This window comes from Pseudorasbora parva, chromosome 18, assembly GCF_024679245.1.
Source record: "Pseudorasbora parva isolate DD20220531a chromosome 18, ASM2467924v1, whole genome shotgun sequence".
In the NCBI taxonomy this organism is placed as follows: domain Eukaryota; kingdom Metazoa; phylum Chordata; class Actinopteri; order Cypriniformes; family Gobionidae; genus Pseudorasbora; species Pseudorasbora parva.
The window spans coordinates 12,547,777-12,575,168 of record NC_090189.1 but is presented as its reverse complement, the minus strand read 5'-3'; the positions used below and the strand labels follow the sequence as shown (position 1 = coordinate 12,575,168).

General features: G+C 38.0%; 1 protein-coding gene across 1 annotated transcript; it reads right to left on the bottom strand.

The window, feature by feature from the left end:
* Positions 1–1,910: 1,910 nt before the first annotated feature.
* Positions 1,911–24,529, bottom strand: ell2 (elongation factor for RNA polymerase II 2). The gene is made up of 12 exons (XM_067424678.1): positions 24,449–24,529; positions 17,049–17,096; positions 15,502–15,623; positions 15,254–15,417; positions 12,539–12,798; positions 8,027–8,151; positions 7,833–7,899; positions 6,811–7,477; positions 6,375–6,438; positions 6,015–6,186; positions 5,851–5,895; positions 1,911–4,239 (listed from the first exon to the last, which is right to left on the bottom strand). The coding sequence occupies exons 1-12, from the start codon at positions 24,527–24,529 to the stop codon at positions 4,123–4,125; spliced, it is 1,932 nt and encodes a 643-aa protein (XP_067280779.1). The 3' UTR covers positions 1,911–4,122.
* Between the last annotated feature and the right edge of the window lie 2,863 nt (positions 24,530–27,392).

The window sequence follows — 27,392 nt, the reverse complement described above, 5'->3', positions numbered from 1 at the left end:
TGTAAAATGTGAGCATTTACTCATCTCACTTGCACAATAAAGATTAAAGCTACACTGTGTGATATTTTCCCCAATCTAGCGGTGAAAAGGTATATGACCATCCAGTGAATATTAGTTTCTGTTTCTCTCAATTCCGATTTCGTTTAAACTTCTACGGTGGCCGGTTTAGTCCAAGATTAACACGGCAATCGAAGCTTGAATTTATGGGTATGTCCCTCTTTGGCTAATGTACTTTCAAGATGGAGGGGCAACATGGCGACCAGAATTCGAAGCCCTCACCCGTATGTATTTTCAATAGCATATTATAAACTTACGAGACTACTTTATTACTTGAAAAAAGTAAATATACATTAATGAGCACATATAATTTTGATTTTTAAACTAAAAAAGTTACACAGTGTACCTTTAAGTACTCCTCAAAATGAATAAAATCAGTCAAATGCTAAATCAGAATATATACAAACCTCCAATAATAAAATATTAAATAAAACAAGTATTTTTATGCATTTAATCTACCTTTATTGACAAATGTTTTGTTGCTAACTTTTGATGATTTAGTTAAACCAAAATCAAAAATTACTTTCGTTTTTCTGTTTTTGTTGGTTAAGTAAGTGTAAAATTTTGTTCCATTACGCAGAACGCAAGCACACCTGAAAGTTTGTTTGAGCTGCGCTCTGCCCTCTATTGTACATGTGTGAAGTCACATTTTTACCTCAAGCTGAGTTTTATTATTTAAATTTTGGTGTGAAGAGGTCTTTACATTTGCAAAAAAATATAACTTTTTTTGTTATAAAAAAAAAAACAGGTGAGAAATAGTAACGCAAAAGCAATGTAATGCATTACTTTTCTTAAAAAGTAACTTAAGTTACTTTTTGAGGGAGTAACGCAATATTGAAATGAATAACTTTTCAAAGTAACTTTCCCCAACACTGCTCAGAATGGCCGCGGTGCGTGTGTCTGTTAAGTGCACGAGACCACAGGGTGTCCCATTTGTCATTTTAGGTCTCAGAACGGTGCTCGCGAGTGTCCCCTTTGAGGTCGACATGCGCCCTTGATGCGCTCTTCTGCCGAGCCCACACCGTGAGGGTTTAGCAGCATTTTGGTATTTGGTACAGGGCCATAATTTACCCACAAGTGATCGAGGGCTTTCCATTTAAACCATTACAAGGGTTCATTCAGTAATGGGCACTAATGCAACACAAGCAATGATGTTGGGTAGGCTACATCCGCGTGAGTGGGACAGAGGGAAGTTAGTGAGGGAAGGGCAAAAATGTGTACTTAAATGCAACCCTAGTATGTGGTTCCGAATTCAGACACTGTAGCCACCTGCTGGCATTATGATCTAACCAGAATCATTGAAAGTGGTATCATAATGCTTATTGAATAATGCAGAGGAGTGACAGCGTTGAGTTGTCCTGGTCCTGTTAAAACCAGTTAGATGATTGCACAACACACATCTTTTCATTTATTAAAGGAACTGTATGTAAGAAATGTATTTCAATTAATCTTAAAATTGCCCTGATATATAGACATTAAGAAATCATGTTAATTTCAAAAACTTATATCACTGACAACAGTAGTCCAGCCAGGATATTGTAATTTATTTAAAAGTTGTTATTGCAGCCCTCAACTGATGTTGACGTGTTTTGTCCTGAAGCTCCGCCTCCAGCCTATCTATCAATCAAAGTCGTAGTGATTCTGCATCCGGGGGGAGGGGAATACACCACTCTGCAGTCATTTGAAAGTGATTGCAGTACCAGTTTTGGCCACAATCTTACACGCACTTCCTTTAATTTAGATCTTCAAGGCATGTGTGCTTAATGAACAACTGTACCAAAGTAATGCTGTAGAAATACACAGATTGATAGGCATTCATGGATGGGAAAAAAAAAGAAAATCAAGGCGGCAGATACGTTGTCAAGTTCACATTTTATTGAACTGCTTTAATTTATTTCTAGGTGGATAGGTCAGGAATTCTCTTACAGTCTGAAACAACCCCCATTCCACCTTTAAAACAAGAGATGACAGTGTTATGAGATTCTTGGCTTATTATCCAACATTAACATCTCTCTTTAGTGGTGTCAGAGGCACAGTCTCTTCAAAAGAGGAAAGAAAACAGGTGTTGGTCACACACCACCAAATACTTCCCCACCCAACCCAAATTTCAATGATACCAAGTTCTGTGTAGATGCACGTTCTCTTCTTAGTGTCATCCCAGATCTTTAGGGTTCAGTGTGGAGGCTATTTGAATGCTGAGGAAATAAGCATCTGAGAAGTAAAGTGCTGCTGAATTTCTGTTAAATAGCCACGACTTGTATTTGGTTGTCATCAGACGTTGCGATAAGTCTATAAATGGGGACTGCGATGAACAGAAGCTCACACAACAGAACATCTTGGTGAGTTGAGAACACATAAGTCCCTTATAAAAGCAGATAAGATGCCATCTGCCGACCCATATACTGAAAACCAACATTTGTCAATGGTTATTTTGAGAATGGCTCACTCAGGTTTTTAAATTTCAATTTACAACACTGGAAAACAACAGGCACACCTTCCAGCTTTTAACAATGGAATAAATGTGATTTTAAGACAAGAGAGATAATTTGTTTTCAGATCTCGAAACGACATCTTAAAATGTGCAAATACGATGCAGCGAGCCTCGAGAAATCAACTAGCCAATCAGAATCCACCACGGAGCTGTTTGATCCAGTGAGAATTTGCATAATTGCAAGCAATGTTATTTTCAAGGCTGATTCACAGCTGCATTCTGGACATTTTCCCTAAACAAAGATCAAAGAAAATAAATATATGAGGACACCAAGTGTTCAACCACCATCCAAAGTGTCCCTCAGAGAAACGCGTCTTATTCCAGACTATCAACATAGGATTGAAAGGATTTTTTTTTCCTTTTTATTACTTTTTTGGCAAAACTTCCTACCACACAGGTTTTGTAAACATAACGTTTCCCTTAATCTTTAAGAAGTTTATCACCAATGATACCGTGAAATAAAGACTTATACTTTTACGTAAATTTGATCAGTTTCTTTTTCAATACTCAAATTCCAGCAATTCCTTTTAATTCAAAACAAAAAAAAACAAAAACAAATAATATATATTGCTATTCATATTTCATAAATAACTCTGCTCTGAGACTTGCAATAATCAATGAATACATTTGAAATGGATATACAGGTCCGCCTCTGTTCGATGCATTTCCTCATAAATCAGTAGCACCTTTGCCTTCAAGATGGTTCGATCGTTTTCTTAAACAGAGTAGGCCCAAATTAAGAACATGTAACATGAGCCAGGTTTATCCCGAAGGCTCTGGCTGTTCAAAGAAAAAAAAAATATATATAGCAGCTTTTTTTGGGGGATTTTTCTTTTCCGTTTTTTTTTTCTTTTCTCTTTTAGTCTATAGCCAACCCACCTCCCCGAGCCTCTCTCTTCCTGTAGTTTCTGACCCACAATCCTTCCCAAGGATAAACAAAAACACTGACAAATTTACACTCGCCACTTTCTCGCTTCTCTCACTCTCACACGCTCTCAACCAGGTCATAATAACTTCTTCCCACTGTCCCGGGTGCTTGTAAGTCTCACTGATGCCACACCATTATGTGTCTGTATTAATACCTTAAGGCATCATTTGCACTGTGGGTGTGAATACTGATGCAGTTCAAAAAACAAACAAAAAACAAAAACAACAAAAAAAAGTGCCACTGGGAGATAGGAAGTCTCAAGGCTCTTGGAAACACCCTCTTCTATGGCCACTTTTTCACATGTACTGGCTCGATCACCCCTGTGCAAAAGGCTTCACGAAATATGCACTGTAAGGCCCACGGTTTTGCATTGCGTAACTTTTCTTTTTGCATTCAAAAGTGTAGAATTTTTCTTTGTAGTCCTTTTTTCGTTCAAAAAGTCCTTCAAAAAGAAAGAGAATGAAGAATGAAAGGTATGGGGAAAGAAGAAAAAGAGTGATGAAGAAGGCCAGGCTTGGGCAACAGGCGAGCGGGGATCTGTAAATAGAATAAATAAGAAGCTGTTTGATCCCCACACTCCCCTTAAGATGGTACTCCGGCTGAGGAGCGCTCTGATTGGCCGAGGTGTTTTGTGTTGTCTTGTGCCCTACAGCCAGGACTGCGCCCTCCGCTGGTCGAAGTCAGCGATGAGCCTTTTGATGTGGGCCAGTTTGTTGTGCAGGTACTCGCAGCGCTGCTTTTCTTCATAGTAGTTTGGGCTGTGCTGTAAAACAAAGGGAGTGTCAATATACTATTTTCATTTGTGACCCTGGACCACAAAACCAGTCAGAAGGGTCAATTTTGAGATAAATAATATTTCCGTTGATGTACGGTTGGTTAAGACAGGACATTTGTCCGTAGATACAACTATTTGAAAACCTGGAATCTGAGTATGCAAAAAAAAAAAAAAAAAAAAAAAAAAAAAAAAAAAATCGAAATATTGAGAAAAATCACCTTTAAAAGTTGTCCAAATGAAGTTCTTAGCAACTCATATTACTACTACTAATATTTTTTTTTTATACATTTACAGTAGGAAATGTACTAAATATCTTAATGGAGCATGATCTTTACTTAATATCCTAATCATTTTTGTCATTAAAAGGATACTCTACCGCTTTTTCATATTAAACCATGTTATCTCTTCTAACTTGATCTCTGTTTGGTACCATAGTGAATGAACTGGGCTTAGTGGGCTAAGCTAAATGCTATCAGATCATCACCTCACGTCAGAGAGATTAAAGCCTAGTTCACACTGCCCGATTTTTGCCCCGATTTTGAGTCAGGTTTTGCGAAATCGCCGACAAATGCCCGAGATCACAGGCAAATCGGTGCTCGTGCACGCGAGTGACAATCACGCAGTGTGAATAATCAAAGACGCGATCAGAGAGAATCGCCGACGCCGGTGAGATATTTGGCATGCTAAATATCTGGAGCTGTCGGCGATTCAAACTCCTGCTGTGTGAACTGCATTCTGACTGAAAATTACATCGGCGATGACCGACAGCCAATGAAAGAGTGAGATACAGGGCAGCAGGACGTTCAGGGAGGAGTTATAGAGCAGAATATCAGTATTTTAATAGATATATTTACAATTCTATCAAACAGAAACAAAGGCCAAACATTTGCACATCCAGCCACAGCAGCAGCACATTACAAAATTGTTTATTTACCTCAAACTGTCTTTGCAGAACACAATCCTGGCTCCCTCTGTCTCTCCAACAATTTCTTCCGCCATTATCTTTTTTCTTTTTCTCCACAAATCAGCGCACATACAGTTTGAAGCAAACGTTGTGCAGTTTATCATTTTAAATAACAATTCAAAGTCTCGCGCGAGAACTCTGGTCTGACGCACGTGTGATCTCGCGTTGTTTACTCGGCACATCGCACGTGTAGTTGGGAAACGTAGTTTGCGCACCGGAGAGAGAGAGAGAGTTGTCGGCGATTCTTCCTCTTGTTCAGTCATGCAGTGTGAACTCCTCTGTCGTCAAACCATCGTGCAGTGTGAACACAGCAGTGACTGAATGATACCCCAGATAGTCATGCAGTGTGAATAGAGCAGTAACCCGACGAGTTTGAAAATCGTGCAGTCTGAACTAGGCTTAAGTAGACACACTTAAGACGAGAGAGGTATGTATCAACTCGTCTTAGTTAAAGGAATAACAGTTTAATATGAAAAATCGGTAGTGTCCCTTTAAAGAAAAATCAATAATTTTGACACATACAATGTATTGTTGGCTTTTGCCACAAATATACCCGTGTGACTTATGACAGGTTTTGACAGGGTTTGTGTATCCTAAAGGACCCAGATGGGTTAAACATGCTCTGTTACACTTACTTGTTTAATTTTTTTGTATTCTTGCAGCACTTGTTCATGAATTTCCTGTTAGGAGGGAACACACAGACAATTATTGCATGTTAAACAAATGTATACATCAATTATAGTTCTTCATCTAAAGAATGTGTCACACAATAAGTACATAAAGCAAAATGTTATTTTACCTGGTATTGTTTAGTTCCTGGTGCTAGTCGCCTACACTGGGTGTCCAGTTTTGTAAAACGACGTGTAACACTCTCAACACGGGCATGAAGGATACGATACTCATCATATTCTGCATTGAAGTCATCCTTATAGTGCTGCCTCTGATCCATAGAGATCACTGCAGTGTACTTACTGCAATGAAACAACAAAGACTGAGACTCTAGATGGGTCTTCTGCTCATTTCTTACATATAGTTTATCCATTCAAGTGCATCCAATTCAATTTAAAATGCAGAGGGTTTATGCAGAAACACTAATGGAGTCAAAGTTCACTTACACCATGCAGAAACATGCACTACAAAGGAGTCAAAGTTCACTCACACTATGTAATCAGGCTTCGTTGGGATTGGAAGTTCAGTGCTGTTGACAGGCTTGTCTTTTCCAGCTGTAAAGAGACACACCAGTTATGCACAAACATGGAAATCTTCCACGTAACATGAGCTTTGGGTCTTTAGGAACAGAATAACCTAAACAGGTTTTGAACTTAAGTTCACGGTTCAAAGGCAAATGTAGCATGAAGCCATCAATCAGGCCTGGCAATATGCTTACATTTCTAATTCGCAGGTTGTGGGTGTGCAGCTCATCATGTTTTTTTAAATCTCGGGCTGTTATTTGACGTAGTGATACGGTTTTTAAATCCTCACTAAACAAACATCTGTCAGCTTTGATTTGATTCATTTGTTAACTCATTCAACCAATGATAGGTTTTCATTAAAATGAATGATCCTTTGTTAATGAAGTGAAGTGCAAAACAAACCTTCTTTGTCTGATTCGTGGCTGATGTTGGCAGGAATGTGTTTATGTTCTGCCTCATTACGGTGTTTCTTTCTGGGCTGTGCTTCCTTGTCGCAGTGATCCTCCCTGCGATGTGCTCTATCCCTCTTCCGGTCCTTATCCTTATCCACCTCTTTGTCGCCTTCTCGCTTCTTCTCTTTATCTTTGTGCTTCTTGGACTTCTTGGGCTTTTTGCTGACATTTCCATCACGGCTGGCTGTAGGAGACGCGGCAGAGGAAACGTGGAGGCCACTGCTGGTGGTAGTGGTGGAGGTGATGGTGGTTGTCGAGACAGTACAGGTGGAGAAGGATGAGGGGGAGGTCGTGGAAACTGGCTGGCTGGGTGGGCTAGGCGTGTGGTTGCGGGGAGCGTAGCTCTCCGAGGAGTTCCCACATATAGAGCTCTGGTCCAGGGGCAGATCCTGAGACCCCCGGCCCTCCGGCGTGCTGGGGGAATTTGAACTAGAGCCTGTGACAGGGGGAGGGTGAAAAGCGGGTCCAGGGCAGGCAGCTGTTGGTGCAGGTTTTTTGTCCTCAGTTTCCAAAGGATGGCGACCAGACGAGGAGGAAGGTCCTCGGTTACTAAGGTGGGAGATTCGGGGCTTCTTGGACATCAGAGGGTCAATGAAGTCGGTCTCCGGTTGGCGTTTCTAAAAACCAAGGAACAAAACATGATTCTTGCTAAAAATTGTATAATTTTTACACTACACTACCCTACACTAACACAGGAGAATACATCAGTATTTTTCTAAATATGCCAACTGTTGTTTATCACAATGTCTGAATAAAAAAAAGTTTAAACCCTCATTCTGAGTTTGCATGTTTTGCTGTCCAAATGTTCTTATTCAAGGAATTACAATGGCTGTAGTTTCTATTTCTATCATAAAAAAAAAAAAAAAAATTGGCCAAATATTAAAGATTAAGTGGACACTTGAATTAAATGTTCTTTGCTTGAAACAACAAATGTTTGACACACACACACACACACGCTTATGTATGTCATACCACTGGGGATGTTGGCTCTTTGGTTGGACTGCTGGATGAGACAGACTCTGAATTTAATCCCAATTTACTGTTGGAAGAAAAAAAATATTTACAAATTTAAATTTTGCCAAATACTCTTAGGATCTCCTCTACTGACTCATGCTCAATTAAAGAGTCATTCTTTTTTTTAATTGCATGTGACCAGTGAATCTTACCGTGCCAGGATCCTGTCAACCTGAACCCGTTCATCCTCCGTATAGCCCGGCCAGTCTCTCTGGACCTCACGGAAGATAAAGTCCTTCAGCGAATACGAGTTATCCTTAGGGTTTAGATTGGCCACCTATAGGAATGGAAAAAATTGTGTTGATTGCTCTTCCCTCTTTGATTAAAATACAGGACATAGAAAGTTTTATTTTTAGCAACTAAACGACTTTGAATAGTTAGGTTGGCATACTTAAAGGTCCCGTTCTTCACGTGTTTTCGAAGCTTTGATTATGTTTACAGAGTTCATGTTTCGCGTTTAAAAAAACACAGTATTTTTCACACAATTTACTTATCTGTATACCGCTGTTTCCTCTGTCCTAAAAACGGCCTGATGATTTCCTTGTTCTATGAAGTCCCTCCTTCAGAAACACGTAACGAGTTCTGATTGGGCCAGCGCTTCCAGTGTTGTGATTGCACAGCAGCTTAGCGCACTTTGCCCGGAAAGGTCCCGCCTCTTAACATACTGGGGAGATGCAAGCGCTGAATGCACGCTCTTCTCCAAGCGGGAGAGCAACAAGACCACGCCCCCTATGTTGCGTGTACTTGTGGGCGGAGGGTTAGTCAACAAACGGTCTAGTGACCTCAATCATGCAAGGAAGTGCAGGGGTGTAGTCCAGACCGGCCGTTCGCTGTAGGCTTTGAAAGGGAACTTCTGTTAAATAAAATATCTCGCTTGGCATTGAACTTTGAGCTTTATAATTTTACAGGTATTATTTATGCTCTAACAGCAACATTACACACTAACTAAAGTTTGAAAGATGGAATCGCGAAGAACGGGACCTTTAAGAGAGATAGATACACAAACACTATAAATAGTAATGCAAATGGACAGTTAGGCAAAGGGATATAGTGTTACTTCTTACATTACAACCCAGCAAGGGGACCGTTTCAGATTCTCAGTCCTTCCTTCATTTCCAAAGAAGGAGAGAAGCTTGTTTCATACTTCCCTATTCAAAGCCTGAATCAATTCCTTCTATACTTGATAGAAAAGGATGAGACCCTTGATTTTTTTTTCCCCTTTGAAACTAGTGAGGAGAACCGAAATTGCTAATTCTACCCCAGTTGATTACAAAAGCCATTCACATATGACTTGTCAACCGCATGACCTTAGATCAACTGGAATGAACTAAGCCCGTCTCTTCAGCATGTGAGCTATTTAAGCATGTGCATAATTACACTAATAAGTTTAATTTATGGTTGCCTAATTTGCCACGTGCTATACATTCAGCTGTGGTGAATGCAAGTCTTTGTGTTTGGGCTGTTAAATGGTGACTTGCATTACGTGACACTGTGCTTCTCCAAAATTGTAGCGAGTCTTTAGACCACTAGACTACAGCTGTGCTTTGATGCTATCTATGCTTCAAAAGTCTGTCACCTTCCCTGAACTAATATGAATGATTGACGGTCCTCAAACGCATTCAGAGAACTTTCACAGCAAGTTAAGTGCTATTAATGCCTTTCTAGTCTCTCATCTTTTAAAGCTTTTAAGAATGAAGCATTAAAGAATATTTTGGGTTTAATCAAGTCATGACATGAGATCATGTTTCGCATGTAAAAAAAAAATTGCAAATTGTTTTTTTTCACCAATTTACTTATCTGTATACCGCTGTTTTCTCTGTCCTAAAAACGGCCTGATGATTTCCTTGTTCTATGAAGTCCCTCCTTGAGAAACACGTAACGAGTTCTGATTGGGCCAGCACTTCCCGTGTTGTGATTGGACAGCAGCTTAGCGCACTTTGCCCGGAAAGGTCCCGCCTCTTACCATAACGGGGAGATGCAAGCGCTGAATGCACGCTCTTCTCCACGTGGGAGAGCAACAAGACCACGCCCCCTTTCTTGCGTGTTCTTGTGGGCAGAGGGTTAGTCAACAAACGGTTCTAGGGACGTCATTACATCCCTGCACTTCCTGCTGTAGTCCAGACCGGCCATTCGATGTAGGCTTTGAAAGGGAACTTTTGTTAAATAAAAAATATCTCGCTTGGCATTGAACTTTGATCTTTATAATTTTTATTTTTTTTTATCTTTGATCTTTATAATTTTACAGGTATTATTTATGCTCTAACAGCAACATTACACACTAACTAAAGTTTGAAAGATGGAATCGCGAAGAACGGGACCTTTAACAATTTTTGACTAGTCCCTTGTCTCCTTCAAAAGAATAAGGCTACATTGAGAACCTTACAATGTAATGAAAAGGAACAACATTTGGAGAATTTAAAGCAGAAATGTGGTGATTATTTTGTAAAAAGCACTGACAAAACGTATTGCTAAAACTTTGGTTTAAATTAAAATGTTTTGTCATTTTAAGGTTAGGCAAAGCAATATTTGACAATGTCAAAAATGTGATAACTTTAGACAGAACAGAAGTTAAAACAATTAACAGTTTTATTCAGTAAAGATGCATTAAATTTATCAAAAGTGACAGTAACGACATTTATAATTTTATAAAAGAAAACTATTCAAAGAATCCTAAAAAAAAATTAAAATCTTGGTTTAGACAAAAATGTTAAGCTGCTCAAATTTCAACATTGATAAATATTTTTTGCGCAGAAAATTAGTATTCTAGAATGATTTCTGAAGAATCATGTGACACTGAAGACTGGAGTAATGATGCTGAAAATTCAGCTTTGCTATCACAGATATAAATTACATTTTAAAAAATATTTTAAAAATTGTTATTTTAAACTATAATAATATTTCACAGTATCACTGTTTTATTGTATTTTAATACTATAATTGCAGCCTTGGTGAGAATAAGAGATCTTTCAAAAACATCAAAACAAAACAAAACAAAACAAATAAACACCCAAACTTCTTTAGATCTGAGGGTGCTTTCACACCTGCCTCATTTAGTTTGGTTGAACCGTACTAGAGTTCGTTTCCCTCTTTGGTGCAGTTCGTTTGGTGAGGTCTGAAAGCAGCAATCGCACTCGGGTGCGCACCAAAAGCGGACCAAACAAGCGTCCCGAGACCTCCTTGAAGAGCTGGTCTCGGTACGATTTCAAACGAACTCTGGAGCGGTTTGTTTGTGGTGAGAACGTGATCCGATCTCGAACAGAACCAACTGCAAAAGTACTGATCATTTTTGGACTGAACCAGCTGCTGTAGTTAGCTGCGCTGACATTGTGTGCATGATATTATTACCTGATAAATCGTTGGTAATATTTTCGGAAGACGAGCATGTCAAGAGTTAATAATTAATGCATGCCTCCTCTTGAAGTGACGAGTGATGCGCGCTCGCCGTCTGCAGTGCATTAGAGCGTTGTTTTCATGTCACATCCGCGCTTCATTATAGAAATGTATTGTTTGCATACTGTGGTAAATACACACAGTGTAGTAGATTATGGCCAGAGACAAAACTGGCCCGCGCAGTCGTCTCTCCATAGTGTTATTATAGTTTGCTGGCTTTGCCTCTTCTGTTGGAATTTTCCCACGCGTAAATTCTGACCAATCGAAAAGCAGTTTAGGAAATACGCCATGGCCAATGAGTGATGTGGATGTTGTCACGTGCCTGCGTTTTGGTTCGTTTCAACTGGTTCGGACCAAAGCAATCAGTGTGTTGTGAAAAAGAACCAAAAAATCTGAAAAATGCAACAATGTATAATTGTTTGCCCTTGGTTCGGACCAAATGAACCGAACTAGAGATGTGAAAGCACCCTTAAAGTAAAATTCATGCTGTTGATTGAGCTTAAAGGGTTAGTTCACCCAAAAATGAAATTGATGTCATTAATGACTCACCCTAATGTCGTTCCACACCAGTAAGACCTCCGTTCATCTTCAGAACACAGTTTAAGATATTTTATATTTAGTCCGAGAGCGTATCTAGGTGTATGCACACTATACTGTCCATGTCCAGAAAGGGAATAAAAACATCATCAAAGTAGTCCATATGTGACATCAGTTAGTTCATTAGAATCTCTTGAAGCATTGGAAATACATTTTGGTCCAAAAATAACAAAAACTACGACTTTATTCAGCATTGTCTTCTCTTCCGCGTTTGTTTTCAAATCTCATATAAAGATTAGAACGGTTATGAATCAGCGTATGGATTCATGATTCGGATCGCCAATGTCCCGTGATTTCAGCAGCTTGACACGCAATCCAAATCATGAATCAATACGCTGATTCATGACTGTTTGAATCTTTTTTTTTGAGGTTTGAGAACAAACTTGGAAGAGAAGACAATGCTGAATAAAGTCGTAGTTTTTGTTATTTTTGGACCAAAATGTATTTTTGATGCTTCAAGAGATTCTATTCCATTTCTGGACATGGACAGTATAGTGTGCATACACTTGGATACACTGTCGGACTAAATATAAAATATCTTAAACTGTGTTCAAGATGAACGGAGGTCTTACGGGTGTGGAACAACATTAGGGTTGGGGAGTCATTAATGACATACATTTTATTTTTGAGTGAATTTTGCTTTAATCCTGAGAACTGATTCCACATCACAATCTCACCTGATGTAGTGTAGTGCCCAAAGAGTTACGGTCTTTCTGACTGACGCCGTCTCTTTGCAGTCTGGCGAGCACCTCTAGCTTTTTGTAGGAGCGCAGGGCCAGCAGGTGAATGACGCGGTCCCGGTACGGCCGTTGCGATACAGGGTTGTTGGTAAGGCACTTGCGGATGGTGTTGGCTGGGTTGAGAGGAGTGGTCTGCTTCCTCTCTGGAGCCGGGTCGGGGGCTGAGGGGGCTGGTTTTCGGTGCTGGATTTTTTTATCTATGCAAGAAGGCATTCAGAGAGACATGGCCAATCAGAGTAGTAGTAAAAACAGTAAAAATGATCATAAGGATTCTCTGAAAGTCTCTTTTCAGTGCTTTACTTATAGTATATTATGTGTGGTCATGTACCGGTACTCAAGGGCTAATTCACACACTATCCCATTCAATGCAGTGTTCAAGATAAGGATTGAAGCCAAACCAAAAGAATGTCATATACCCCTAGGATGTCTTGAGGGTGAGTAAATAATAGGATACGTGTAATTTTTGGGTGAACTATCCCTTTAATGAATTATATCACGTTTTTTTTCCGAAAATTTGAAAATAAGCACGGGAACATTTTGAAGCAGCTGCATGTCAGTTAGCCTAGAAATCTAGACGCACCTGAGCGACAGCAAATTTAATTTGCAGCCAGGGTAGTTTAGCAACTCTCCGTTGACTTGCGACCTGGAAAAACCAAACTCTGGTCATGCCAATCACATCATGTATAGAGTTGGTGGGCGGGTTTAACATTATGACGGCAGCGTTGCTGCGGTTCCACGTGCTAATTAAAAACAAAGCTGGCGAACAGTGGTCAGTCGAATCGGCTTTGGCTGTGACTCTGGAAGAATTGGAGTTAAGCTTTTCTTTGAAAAAGAACAGCACTGAAGTAATTCTTAAGAAAAGAAGATGTGTTCTGAGTTTTGCCGACCGGATACGGCAAAAGTTTAATCATCAACTAGCTCCCCTTTACCTTCTTTGTTGCTCTGGTTTATTGTAGCGCTATCCTATCACGTTCAGAGAGAATTTGAAAGACAGCTGTTTATCCCGCCTCTTGGATTGAGCCCTGCCAGAGTTCCCAGACCCAACATCTTGATGTAGTTGTCAGGCTACATGTCAGTCAGACAGCACGTTGATACCATACCAAGTAGTGTTTATTTTAGTATTGACTTGGTACCGTAGTACAGTACCAATGCTTCTGTCCTGATATCCCTACACCCTAAATTTAAATTTAGGATCTATACTCAAAAGTATCCACTCTCCAAACAATGCTGAAGTACCTACATATGCCACAGAAAAGTTTCCTCAAACGCCATTTAAACGATTATGTATAACGAATGTAACCATCCTACTGTCTCCCTTTTATGGCCTCTCCCTCGGTTTGCCCGAACATGTGCCGATGACTAGACGACATCCAGATGCAAACTTTTCACCTCACCTTCTGCGAGTCAGGTGAAATTCTTGCGTCAGTGGATAATAAGCTTTGGCTGTCACACATACAACTGCGTACAGCAGACTGGGAGGAATCAAGGGAAGGGAAGGTCTTTTTAAATCTGCACAATTTCGAACTCTTGCTTGTGTCTTTCAGGTTAACCGCACAAACAAAAGTGTGACTAGGCTTCCTGAGCACCAGCTGCTGCAAAGCCTTTTCTTGCACTTCCTTCTGCCGTTTAAAATGCAAACGCACCAGATCACTCCTCCCCTGCGGCTCAGCGCCGAAGGAGGGGAGTGAAACTGACTTTTCCAGTTTCGCGGTGGAAGCCAGCTGTGGTGCGGAGATCGTGGGCTCCCAGAGGGGAATGACAGCTGAACAGGTGCTGAGAGACAGGTTTTGTCTGGAAGGGGGGGATATAATAAGCTGCATTTGAGTGTTAGTTAAAGACACTCTAAAAACCCTCAATGGTTTCCTAAATGGTGATACCTTTTTAAAAACATGAGATAAAACAGGTCTCTAGGGTTGCAGATCTAAGAACCGCTGCTTTCATTTAACAACCTTAGCAGGTGTCTTTGCCAGTGACAATTGCCATTTAAGATTTGAACAATTCAGTCTGTCACTTTCCACTTCACAATAAACACTGGGACACACTGGTAATCTTGGAGACATGGGTGCACAACGACTTAGCCATGTCAGATAAATTGGATGAACTTTTACTTGCTTTTTCTCGTGACCCTAATCCATACATCACTCCCTCTAAAGCTTCCAATTGGTTTAACGCACATGGTTGTGCGCAGAGACAACTGAACTGGCCGAGTGTTACACGTCTATGTGAAAAATGAAAAATCTTCATCTTGGGAGATCACAAAATGACATAATAACTTTTCAATTTTACATCTGCATGTAGTACATGGTTACATGAATTTGCTAATTTTCTGAGTTAAATGGATATGAAAACAGAAACCGAGAAGAAAACCACATCCTGTGAAGATAATCAAGTGTGTAGAAAGATTCTTTGAAACAGAAACATCTCAACTGAAACACTAGCCAGAAGGTAAATGGAAATGGTAAATTAAACTGGACAGAGAGCTAAAAAAAGGAAAAAAAGAAAATCAGTGAGAAAATTCTTTATGGGCTTCAATTGTTAACTTAGGGTCATTTTAAACTTTGAATTAAGGTAATATTGGGTACTCCCCTTATCTAAGTGACCTGTAAGTGTTTGTGTGAGCAGGAGATAAAGTGCACTGGATTAATATCAAACCTCTGAACGGTCCGCCGGGTTTGATGAATTTGGTGCTGTTCTTGCCTTTATCCTCCTCTGCTTTGGTCATGCGCTCTTTGGTCACCTGGTAGGAGTCATTGGTGGCACATACTGTCATTTTGTCTTGAATCGTTCCCAAGGAGGACAGACCGGGGACCCCAGAGCTAACAGGCACAAAAATTAGTTTAAAAAAAAAAGAGAACAACGAGAAAATGAACAGAAGTTTTTGGCAAGAAATGCACCCTTACCTAGATATGTACTGGTGGATACACTCAAAGCTTCCTTGAGGATTGTCTTTGCCGAAGTTGGACAGATAAAAGTCAAAGTTATGACAGCCATCAGAAGCATCTGTCGTTGGGATTTTAATGCGCTGAAGGGGCAGAGATAAAACAGAGATAAAGTTTAATTATTTGGTTGCTAATTGAGGTACTCAAAAAAACAGAAATAATATTAGCTTGTCAAGAAAGTGAGCTACCTAGACAGAAATGTAAAAAAGCAGTTATGCTGTCTTATACTTATCTGGCAATCACTAGACCAAGCTCAATCTTTTAAGATTGAACATTGGTCTGGGAAGTCTGCAATGTATTATCTACTGCAAGAGGTGTGATCAATGGGCATAGTTCAAATGACTCTGTGCTCAACTGGATATTCCTTCAACCAATCAGACCAACAATCCATCGCCGCTTCTCTATCCGTCATTTTGGTAAAGCAGCCAATAGCATGCCAGGTGGATAAGCCAGTTTGTGATTGGTCCCTGCAAATTTGTGACAGTCGCAGGATAAAACTATTTACAGGTTTCCAGCCTGAGCTGCAGGGCCAAATCAAATCGCTGGAAGATCGGGCTGGGTTTACCCAGTCTAGACTTATACCTCATTTTGAACAAATTTTAAGGTACCATAGGCTATGTCAAGATGGCAGATGGAGTTATGAAATTATTTTTATGAATATGAATATTTATGTCATTCAATGCCAATAACTACTGATGAAAATATTCCTGCATGTTATCATTTAATTACAGTTAACAGTTAATTCATTTTAAATAAAGCTGAAATATTAAATAATAGATGACCACCATAACAAAACTGCTAACTTGTCAACAAATTAAAATAAAAAAATATAAAGTAAAATCAAAATATTAACAAACACTAAAAAAGTACACAAATAATACTAAAACACTGCTAATCACCTAGTAATTTAATATATTTTCTGTTTAGAGTTATTAGCATAGCAACATGCTAATGCCAAACTTTTGGAATCAACAGTAAGCATTAGTCAAGAGTCGTGTGCAGTTCTCATGAAGAACACTATCTGCGATGTGCTTGACTGACAGTTAAAGGAACTGCCGCCAATGTATTGAGTTATAAATTATTCACCTATGAGGATCCATCAAGGTTGATGGATATTGCCTGAGAAGATGTGTACCTAGAACAGACTCTGTGGCAGAACACTGAGACTGCAGCACAGACACTAGTCAAGTAGACTGTATTTAAAGAGTATTCATGAGCGTAAAACCGGAATCGTACTCGCCGACCCAGTATTTATAGCCACACAGCGTCTGAAGTAAACTACAGCATGGTGCTCAGGGTCAGAGGTTAAACAGGCACGTTCACAGTGGAAAAGTGAGACACCTCCCATAAAACAGAAGGCGGAGGGCTCTCTATTAACACACCAGGTCCACAATTTTAGTGTGCTTTGATGACTAACACCAACCCTTCAACCAGTGATGATACTCATTGAGACGCTGTAAAACTCATATCAACAGGTCTATTTCACATGCAATGGAAAGTCAACTTACCCCTTGAAGACCCTGAAAACGTATCGTCGCCTGTGAGGATGGTGCATTCTGGGAAAATAATTAGAATACATGTGTCAAAAAAATCATAAATTAAACCTGCTATTAAAAGGTAATTTAACCCACCAAAACATTAAATACAAGTAACCAAATGGGCATCTGCTATTTTAATTAAAGGGATTTTTCACACAAAAATGAAAATTACCCCATGATTTACTCAACCTAAAGCCATCCTAGGTGTATTTGACATTCTTCTTTCAGACGAATACAATCAGAGTTATATAAAAAAATGTTCCAGCTCTTCCAAGCATTATAATGGCAACCCAAAAAGCCTCCATCAATTATTAAAGTAATCCAGGTGGCTCTGGGGGGTTAACAAAGGCCTTCTAAAGTGAAGCAATGCATTTGTGTTAAAATATCTATATTTAAATGTAAAGTAAAATATCTAGCTTCAGGCAGACCGTCTTCTGTATTCAACAAAAAAACGCAACATGTGCGGCGTATGGCGTCGGAGGTAGCGTAAGAGTTTTGAACCGTGAGAGGCGTTACACCTGGGATGACTTGAGGGTGAGTAAATCATGGGCTAATTTACATTTTTGAGTAAACCATCCCATCAAGAAAGCTATGAAGAACAATGAGATTAGTGCAACATGTTCAGAACTGCATACTATTCAAAATATTTCTGCTGCTGCTTCTGCAGCAGAATAAACTAAAGATACAGTGTGCATTTTCTGCATACATAGGATACCAGCAAAACCTACTAATGTAAATGTGCAGTTTACAACCAGACCACACTTCAAAATACAAAAAAACAAAACAAGAAAACATATCCCTCAATGCAATGCACTCGGGCTTGAACTTCCATTTCTACTGAAACAAGTGTGATTTTTTTTTAAAGTACATAACATATTAAGAGTACATTCTGTGCAGAATTCATTTAATTGTTAAAGGAACAGATGCACATAGACCAACCCCGTCATTTTCCTGCAACCGTACACCTTTATTTATATTCAAATACTGCTCAAAGCCTCCTCCATCTGTAAAGGCTTGTTTAACTAGATAAGTTTCACAAGTCCCCCACCCCCCAAGCACACTTGCACACAGACTGGATCAGCTCACATTACACAGGAGTACGAAGAAGTACAATTAAGCTCTCTGATGATTTGGAAACCTAAACCAGTGGTTCTCAACTATTAAAAATGGTTGCACATCTGTGTTGAGTTAGGGTCACAGACACAATGCTAAGTGCAAATACTAAAACGCCACTTTCCATATAATCGTGCATAACTATGATTTGCATATATTTGCATATTACTGGGTGATGAGATTCAGTGTCACTGTAATACATTTCATTATCCGAATCGAAAAACTTTAGCGCTTCGTCGAGTCGCAACATGATGTCCAACATAAATTCTGAACCAGCCTAAACCACAAGTGACAGACACAGGCAGTGTAGTTAAAACAGCTTCCTTATAGTAAATCAAACATCAAAAATAAATACAGACACGCTTCTGCAACTTGAGATCTATTATTAACATTTAGGGCCATTCAAGAGATAAGGCATGGCTCCAGGTTCATCATTGCTGAGGTTTCATGCATTCCCTGTCTTTGCCCCATTGCAGAGAGATGAATAATGATTAACCACAAGCTCAGCTGAACGGTAGCAGGAAGACAAACTGATCTGGAACATGACAACATGTGCTAAGACACTGTAAATAAATACCTGGTCAGTGAATCAAGCTAACTGGAGACATTTAAAATACATTAAGCATTCTGTCAATTTTGCAGTATTATGCCAAAGCTAGAGCAGGTATGGTACAGATGAACCAAGTAATCCCTTACTACTATCCGATTAATATAGAAGGACGCTAAGCCCTGCAGGATATGATCACTACAGTACATTCTTTACACTAACGTGACACTTAATACACAACAAGATTGTTATGTAACCTTTTACAGCCCTTTAATATTTTGTCATAGCATTTTTTGAACATCTTAGATATCATCAACTGAACTTTGTTTGACAAAATAAAATATTAAAAGTTATTTTTGTCAACTGAAATAGTTGCATACTAAAATGTAAATATATTAGATGGTTAAATTTAAGTTAAATTAATATTGAAATAAGAAAAATAAGTACTAAAAAATGTCCTGAAAATACTAACACTCAAATTAGAATAGAACTAGAAATACAGATATAATTTGAACTCATAAAATGACTAAATGACTTTTACTAAAATTACAAATTGTTTCTTTCTTCTGCTGAACACAAAATATGATGTTTTGAAGACTAAACAGTTGTGGCACCATTGACTTTCATAGTATGGGAACAAAATATTATGGAAGTCAATCCATATATATATATATATATATATATATATATATATATATATATATATATATGTATCTTAAAAATATTTTCTTTTTTGTTTAGTAGAAGAAATAAACTAATACAGGTTTGTAACAAGTTGAGGGAGAGCAACTTATATTTTGAATAATCTTTGTGTGAACTATGCCTTTAAGACTCGTTCAGTTGGCCTCGCCAATGGTGTGTTGTAACATTGAGTATCAACCAAACTGCAAGTCCTAATCAACAAAGACAAACAGTAACAGTGCCAGTCTAAAGGAGCCAGGAACTTGATGGATTACGAAGCTAAATTTAGTCTCAAACAAGCTTCAAGGTTCAACTTAACTCTTTTGAGAGAAATTCCAAACAAAATAGGTTGACTAACTTTATAGGTGGCCCACTTCAGATGCCTTGGGTGAATGTCCAATCATCCACAACCCAAAGCAAATCTTGGGCCTAAAAATGGTTAGCTGGATTTGGCCTTTCAGGATCGAACGAACCATCTCTATGAACCCGGTGCACAGTTTTTTTTTCTTCTTTTTTTACAACGCGCCAGCTGTAGCTTTAAGTCAAACACTGCCTCGTAAGCACTTTGAGCAGTGTAGAGCTTTAAAAAAAATCCAGACAATGCAGCTCTTCATTGAAGCTGCCTGATTTCTCCTAGTAAGCCAATAGAAACTCTTTCAGGCTTTTGAAATGATAGAATTGCCCAGAAGATCTTTTTTTTTGTTTTTATCAATTTTCTCATCTTAGTGACATTCATAATTCACACATTGTACTACTACTACTCACTTGAATGACCCAAATGGAAATAATCATACACCTCCCTTGTGGTCAGGGGCCTAGTTTAAAAAGTTTATCAAAATTACATAGAAGGAAGATGATTAGTGCACTATTAAAAGTGTACAAGCCAAATTAATGGGTTTCCCCACTTAGTCACACATGCCACACATAAAAAAAATGAACAAAAAATGAATAGCAAAAAATACTGCTTTCTGAAAATGAATGAATTCTCTACTATGTTTTTTAAAGATACGCATGGATGCCTCGCGTATGATAAACGACGGTTATGGTATAAAACTTCAATATATCTTAAATCATTAAACTCCTCAGGTGTGTAAGAGCCTTCGATGCTAACTAGCTAGCCCAGCAAACACACTTAGACGTAATTAGACAAACTTAGATGTTATTTGGTTTTATAGTGATTCCAAACTACGTTTATGTGGACCAAGTGTCGTGAATATAAAACATAAAACAAAAATATCGCCCCATGTATGAACTTAATCATTGTTGGAGGACTGCCAGCTAGTAACATTAGCCTTGCTATGAGCTAGCTAACCAAACTTTAATTTTCGTTAAACCCAAAGACTTTTTCATATGTAACACAAAATATTTACTTTAAAGAGACTGTAAACTAACTAAAATGATCAAGATGTCGAAATGACATACATCTGAATCGACGCTATTCGTTTGTAGATAAAGTTTTAACTAACCGTTAGCATTGTAGCTCACATTTCGAGGATAAAACGCAATAAAACATAAAACCTACACAACAATATCACTTTTATCCAGTAATAAGCTCTTTCAATAATCAGACTTCATAAAAGTATTACAATTCTTTAAATTGTGATTTTTAGCGTTTAAATTACATTCAGAGTTCATAGCAGGTAATGGTGTGTTGCATAATTTTCACTCCCTAGAGTCTTTATTAAAAGCCATTTTCCAATCAAATCTGCAAGGACACCAACCGACTGAAAAATGTATCAACTTCTAAGAGATGTTGCATTGTTTAGAAAGGAATAAAACAATTATTTGACACATCGAATGGCTTTTGTGGCGAGCAAGCTCCGCTTTTTCTTTTCTCGCTATAAAACTGTAAGTTTCCCACACTCACCTTACAGTTTTGTGTAGTTTTCTATCGCTTTAAAAGGCTGATTCTGTCAGTTTGACATGTAAAACTGATATTCTGTCGCTCTTGCGACCACAATTGAGTCCATATGAGCCATCCTCGCAGAGAGCTGCCATCATCTTCACCAGCCCTCCACCATAGTCCCTCTGACATACGTGCAATCTCTCTCTCTCTCTCTCTCTCTCTCTCTCTCTCTCTCTCTCTCTCTCTCTCTCTCTCTCTCTCTCTCTCTCTCTCTCTCTCTCTCCTCTCTCTCTCTCTCCTCTCTCTCTTCTCTCTCTCTCTCTCTTCTCCATCTCTCTTCTCTCTCTCTCTCTCTCTCTCTCTCTCTCTCTCTCTACTGCGGACAGAGGGAGGGACCTTAGCAAAAGTAAGTTCCTTTCTGCTCCATAGCCTACTGTTTACTTTGTTATTTTTCCTCTATGTATGTTTCCCAAACTATTTGTATTATGATCAGATTTATCCTTTCTTTATTTGATAAATAAAGTATATTTAAAATAATCTAACATTTCTATTTTTAATTATAATTTATCAAAATATTTAAATTATTGATAGATTAATTCATCTGCTTTTTGAGTTTAATTATGGGTCAATCTTTCACCTCCAGTTAGCTGATAATGGTTTCCAAATTAGCCTTGTCAATTAAAAATCAGCATTTTCTGTCTTTATTAGGTATTAATTATTCGTTTATGCTTATTTCCTCTATTTGATAAATCAAAATAGATTAAAAATAGCATATCTTGAAATGTAGGCCTATGTTTTCAGCATGTGTCATGTGTTTCAAAATCAGCATGGGAAATTAATCATTAAAGGGGGGGTGAAACACTCAGTTTCAGTCAGTGTCATGTCAATCTTGAGTACCTATAGAGTAGCATTGCATCCTGCATATCTCCGAAAAGTCTTTATTTTTTTAATAATTATATAAGAAAGATGCGCTGTTCCGAGTCTTTCCGAAAAAAGCCGAGCGGGTGGGGGCGTGTCGTGTGAGCGGAGCTAAATAATGACGTGTGCAGCAGCGCGCTGTGTGTTGAGTCGAGCGTCATCCCTAACAGCGGAAAAAAACTTTATTCAAAATAAAAATATGGCTTTTAATCAGATACAGCCATACATCTATGATCCGGAATCAGACCCAGAGGCTGCAGTTGAACAGGAGCAGCAGCAAAAACGACTAGAGCAGGACGTCTGTATGTGGTAAGTTACAAGTTATACACTAACTATATAATATGCTTAGCGGCTTGTGTTATTTACATATTTATACTTGAATTATATCGTCGTATTTTTGTCTTTGAAGGTGTACATGTGGGAAGTGCAGTTGTGCACGTGTGTTTGTGTGTTTACGCGTGGTTTGTGTAGACAGTAAGCGGACTAAAAGCAGTCTCACTCACCCTTCTAACGTTGGGACTGCTCCATCCTTCAGCATTAGGCGATTGGGAAAATTCGGCGTCGAGCTGGGCCTTGTTTATGAAACAGTCGGCACCGAAATGCAGCGAACAGATATAAACATTCGCGCAACTCAGTTGCTGATCCGGAAAAGCAAATTACATCCACTGTTGCCTTAACGCGGGGTTTTTGGCGAATCTGTGCAGGACTGTCTTGGTCTGGCAACCAAAAACCCACTTTTTTGGTGACATTGTTATGTGCTATGTGTAATTGTCACCTGTCCAACATCCTACAAGCCCCGCTTTGATGGGCGTAGGCTGTTGCTTTCGCTCTCTCCCTCGCTCTCTCTCACGCGCTTCCGGTAGAATTGTCCGTAAGGCCCATACAAGGAAATTCCGCCCCCACTAACGTCAATGGGGACGCATGATCTCAAAAAACTTGCCGAAACTTATGACTAACCGGAAGTAGTATTTTTGACAAAGAAATACTCCCATCAAACGTCCACCTTAACTTTTGAAACTTTGTCTATGTTTAGTATGGGATTCCAAGTCTTTAACAGTGTAAAAAGATCAGTATGCATGAAACAGCATTTCACCCCCCCTTTAACATTTTGTGTGTGTGTGTGTGTGTGTGTGTGTGTGTGTGTGTGTGTGTGTGTGTGTGTGTGTGTGTGTGTGCGTGTGTGTGTGTGTGTGTGAATTTAAGTCTTACAAAAATATTCTGTAATGTGTTCATTTAACTTCAGTGAACTTTATCTTTTTATTTATTTGTGTTATCTTTTTCTTCTTCTGCACCCCTTCCTTTAATTTAAAGGATTATTAAACACAAAAACATATTACAAAAGAAGGTCAAAAGGAGTGTTTTCTCTACCATTGCTAAGTCTGAAGTCAGATTTGGTCTGTCAGCCGTCATACTTACTGCTCCCTGTCTTTACCCTATTCCTGTAAAAACACTGCTACATGTCAAACAAGTATTTGGCTGGTTGGGGCCAGCCTGCAGATGTGTTATTGCACACGTCCCAGTGTTTTTTAAGTAGTAGTAGTACTCCAGTCATCAGTCAGTTGCAATAGGATCATCATCCTGAGTCATGGTCGGTCGATGGCTGCATCACTCATACAGTAATCTACAGGAACAAGTTCAACCAGGATCAACACTTTACAGAAATTATTGATTGTCTATTTTTACATGTTGGTGTGACATACTATTGTATTATTCACAACAAATAAACCAAGCCTTTTAATTAACTACGACTGAACATATAGATGATCTAGACTGGATTTGGCCAAAGTGTCCGCTGAGAAGGTCAACCGCTTATTCGTGAACCCGCCTTGTTGTAAAACTTGTTTGGCAGCTTCTGGCTATTTCCCCCAGCATGCACACCTGCTGTGTCTTACACTCACTCTGGGATGGGGAGATTATGCAGAGTGTTTTTGGTGTGGTGCAGTAGTTTAAGGCTGGGTGCAGGGAAGCCACTGTGAATCCTTGAGATTAGGCCTGGATAAAAAAAAGCCTACCACGCCCTTGATTTAAAACTAGTTGATTTAGTGTTTAAAACCAGCCCTGCAATGCATGCTGGTCTAGAATGCTACACAGACAGTGTAATGGGATTATATAAGATGTGTTTGTAAAGGGACATTCTTTTAGCTGAACAGCATGGGTATTAATTAAGTGGGTGTTAATTAGTTTCTCATCATGCTGATGCATCAGCGCCACAATGGCTGAGGAGTGGATACATTCAGGCACATTAAAGTCACTGTATCTGATTACATTTCCTCTGATTTCCATGACATTGTTGACACATTGTTGTCTGAATCCTGCATGGCTGGCTGCCTTTTCAGAAACCCTCATGGTGCTCTGGAACACAATACAAAACAGGCAGGATTGAAGCAATTAGCAATTTGAAGCAATTTGGCCACCTCTGATTAATAAGAGAAACCATGACAGTGCAGATTCAGCTCTAACATATCAAGACTAAGTTATGCAGAGAGCAAACAGAGACTTCTGCACAAGTCTTCTTAGATAATACATTTTCCAAACAGTGGCAAACTCCATGGCATATTTTTGTCAATGTAAATGCCAAAATAATATAACAATAACATTTAAGTTACAAATTATATATATCAAGTTAAATGTATATCCTGGTTGTGTTTATAGTACAGGCCAAAAGTTTGGACACATTACTATTTGTAATGTTTTTGAAAGAAGTTTCTTCTGCTCATCAGGCCTGCATTTATTTGATCTTTTTTTTAAATATTGTGATATATTTTTACAATTTAAAATAATTGGTGTTCAATTTATTATACTTTAAATGATAATTTATTTCTGTGATGCAAAGCTGAATTTTCAGAATCATTCCTCCAGTCTTCAGTGTCACATGATCCTTCAGAAACCATTGAGATATGATGATTCATTTTCAAAGTTGGAAACAATTCTGCTGCTTAATATTTTTTCATAACCTTTGATACCTTTTTATAATACTTTGATGAATAAAAAGTAAGTAAATAAAAAATAAATAAATAAAAAGAAAGAAAGAAAGAAGCAAATGTTTTAAAAATAGAAATATTTTGTAACAACAACATACACTACTGGTCAGTAATTTGGGGTCAGTTCTTTTTTTATTTTTTTTTATAAATTAATAATTTTATTCAGCAAGGATGTGTTAAATTGATAAAAATTGATAGTAAAGGAGATTTATATTATTTGAAAATATGTTATTTTTAATAAATTCAGTTCTTTTGAACCTTTTATTCATTAAATATGTTGAATATGCAGCAGAACTGTTTCCAACACTCAATATAAATCTGAATATTAGAATGATTTCTGAAGGATCATGTGACACTGAAGACTGGAGTATCAATCCTGAAAATTCAGCTTTGCAGTACAGAAATAAATTATCATTTAAAAGTATAATCAATTGAAAACCAAATATTTTAAATTGTAATAATATATCACAATATTAAAATAAAAATTCTGTATTTTTGATCAAATAAAGAGCAGAAGAAACTTCTTTCAAAACCATTACAAATAGTAATGTGTCCAAACTTTTGGCCTGTATATATATATATATATATATATATATATATATATATATATATATATATATATATATATATATATATATATATATATATATATATATATATATATATATATATATATATATATATATATATATATATATATACAATTAACAAATATTACAATTAACATTAAATTAATATAAATGCATACTTTGACCAGTTTATCTGGTTAATCATTGTGATACATTTAAAACATTTGTTTTATATATTTTAAGTAAAAAAAGGATAATAACATAAACAACTATTACATTTTCATCAGTGTTCTGTATATTGCGTACGTGAGTTTTTGTTGTAGATGGCTATTGCTGCGCGTTTAGCTAGAATACAAAACCAACCCATTGGGCCACTGAATCTGCATTAACGACAACAGCTGGGGCAACAGCCTTAGTCCTAATGGGTTGTTATCATAGCTATCAAAATCCAGTGTTCGGCACTTTGCGTACGTGAGTTTTTGTTGTAGATGTCTGTCTTTAAAAAAAACAAACAAAAAAAAAAACATTTGTGTATTGTGCTAATTAATTGAGATTTCTTACAGCTCTTACAGGTTGTTGGCCTTGTCTGTTTCATTGCTTCTATTACTCTCCCCTTTTTTGTAAGTCGCTTTGGATAAAAGCGTCTGCTAAATGATTAAATGTAAATGTAAATGTAAATGTCATCAAATGTAATTTTTTTCCCCATTTTTATCTCTCACGTTGTCAGTAATTGTGCAATTTCTCTAAATAGACTTTACGAGGAACATCCGGGACAAAGATGATTCTTAAATTAAACATAACTAAAAAGTCCAGTTTTGCAAGCGCTACACCATAACATATCTTCCTCAAGGAAGTCTTTGTCTTTAGATGTGTTTATCAACAGATATTTAACATTGTTCAAATGGGTGTGAGTGTGTGTGCAGTAACCTCAACACTTTCTGCTTACTTTAGCTGCCTGCATTAGATTACAGAGTTAGATTGTGGATCTTTTGGCCTTAGCACTCCATGTGGGACTGAGACACATGTCTGTGTCCACAGAGACCAAGAAATGTGAGAGAAAGCCACCTGGCCTAAAAACAAAAAACACATTTGATTGTAGTTTAAAAGGAGCAGGAAAAATGGATAAACATAGCACAAGATAATGCCAATGCTGTTGTTATAGAATTGTATTAAAACGGTTAAAACACAAAGATTAAATTAATGTTCCAGGTTAAATACAAGCAATATAAAACTTTATTGTTGTAATATAATGACACTAGTCAATTTATTTCAGGAGTTTCATTACAGGAAGGGCAGTGCATTATGAAAACTCCAACCAAGGAAACACATCAGTAACACATCAGAAGTTCATTCTTTTAGAAAAGTATTTTCATGTCACCTGAACAATTTAAATGACTTTAACTAAAAAAAAGAAAGACATTTTTTTATTATGTTTTTTTCTCTCCATTGTTTAGGCATGTAAGTCTGGCATGCAACCTGGTAGCAAAATGTCAAAGAATTTGATTGGACACATGACCTTTAACTGTCATGCTCGGGCTTGAAAGCAATGACCAAGACAACGGTAAAACTCAAACATTAGGTTTATTTGCATATATTTCAGGAACACAATGCATAAAAAATAGATGATACTTGAGATTAGCAGATTATTGTTTGAGTGTT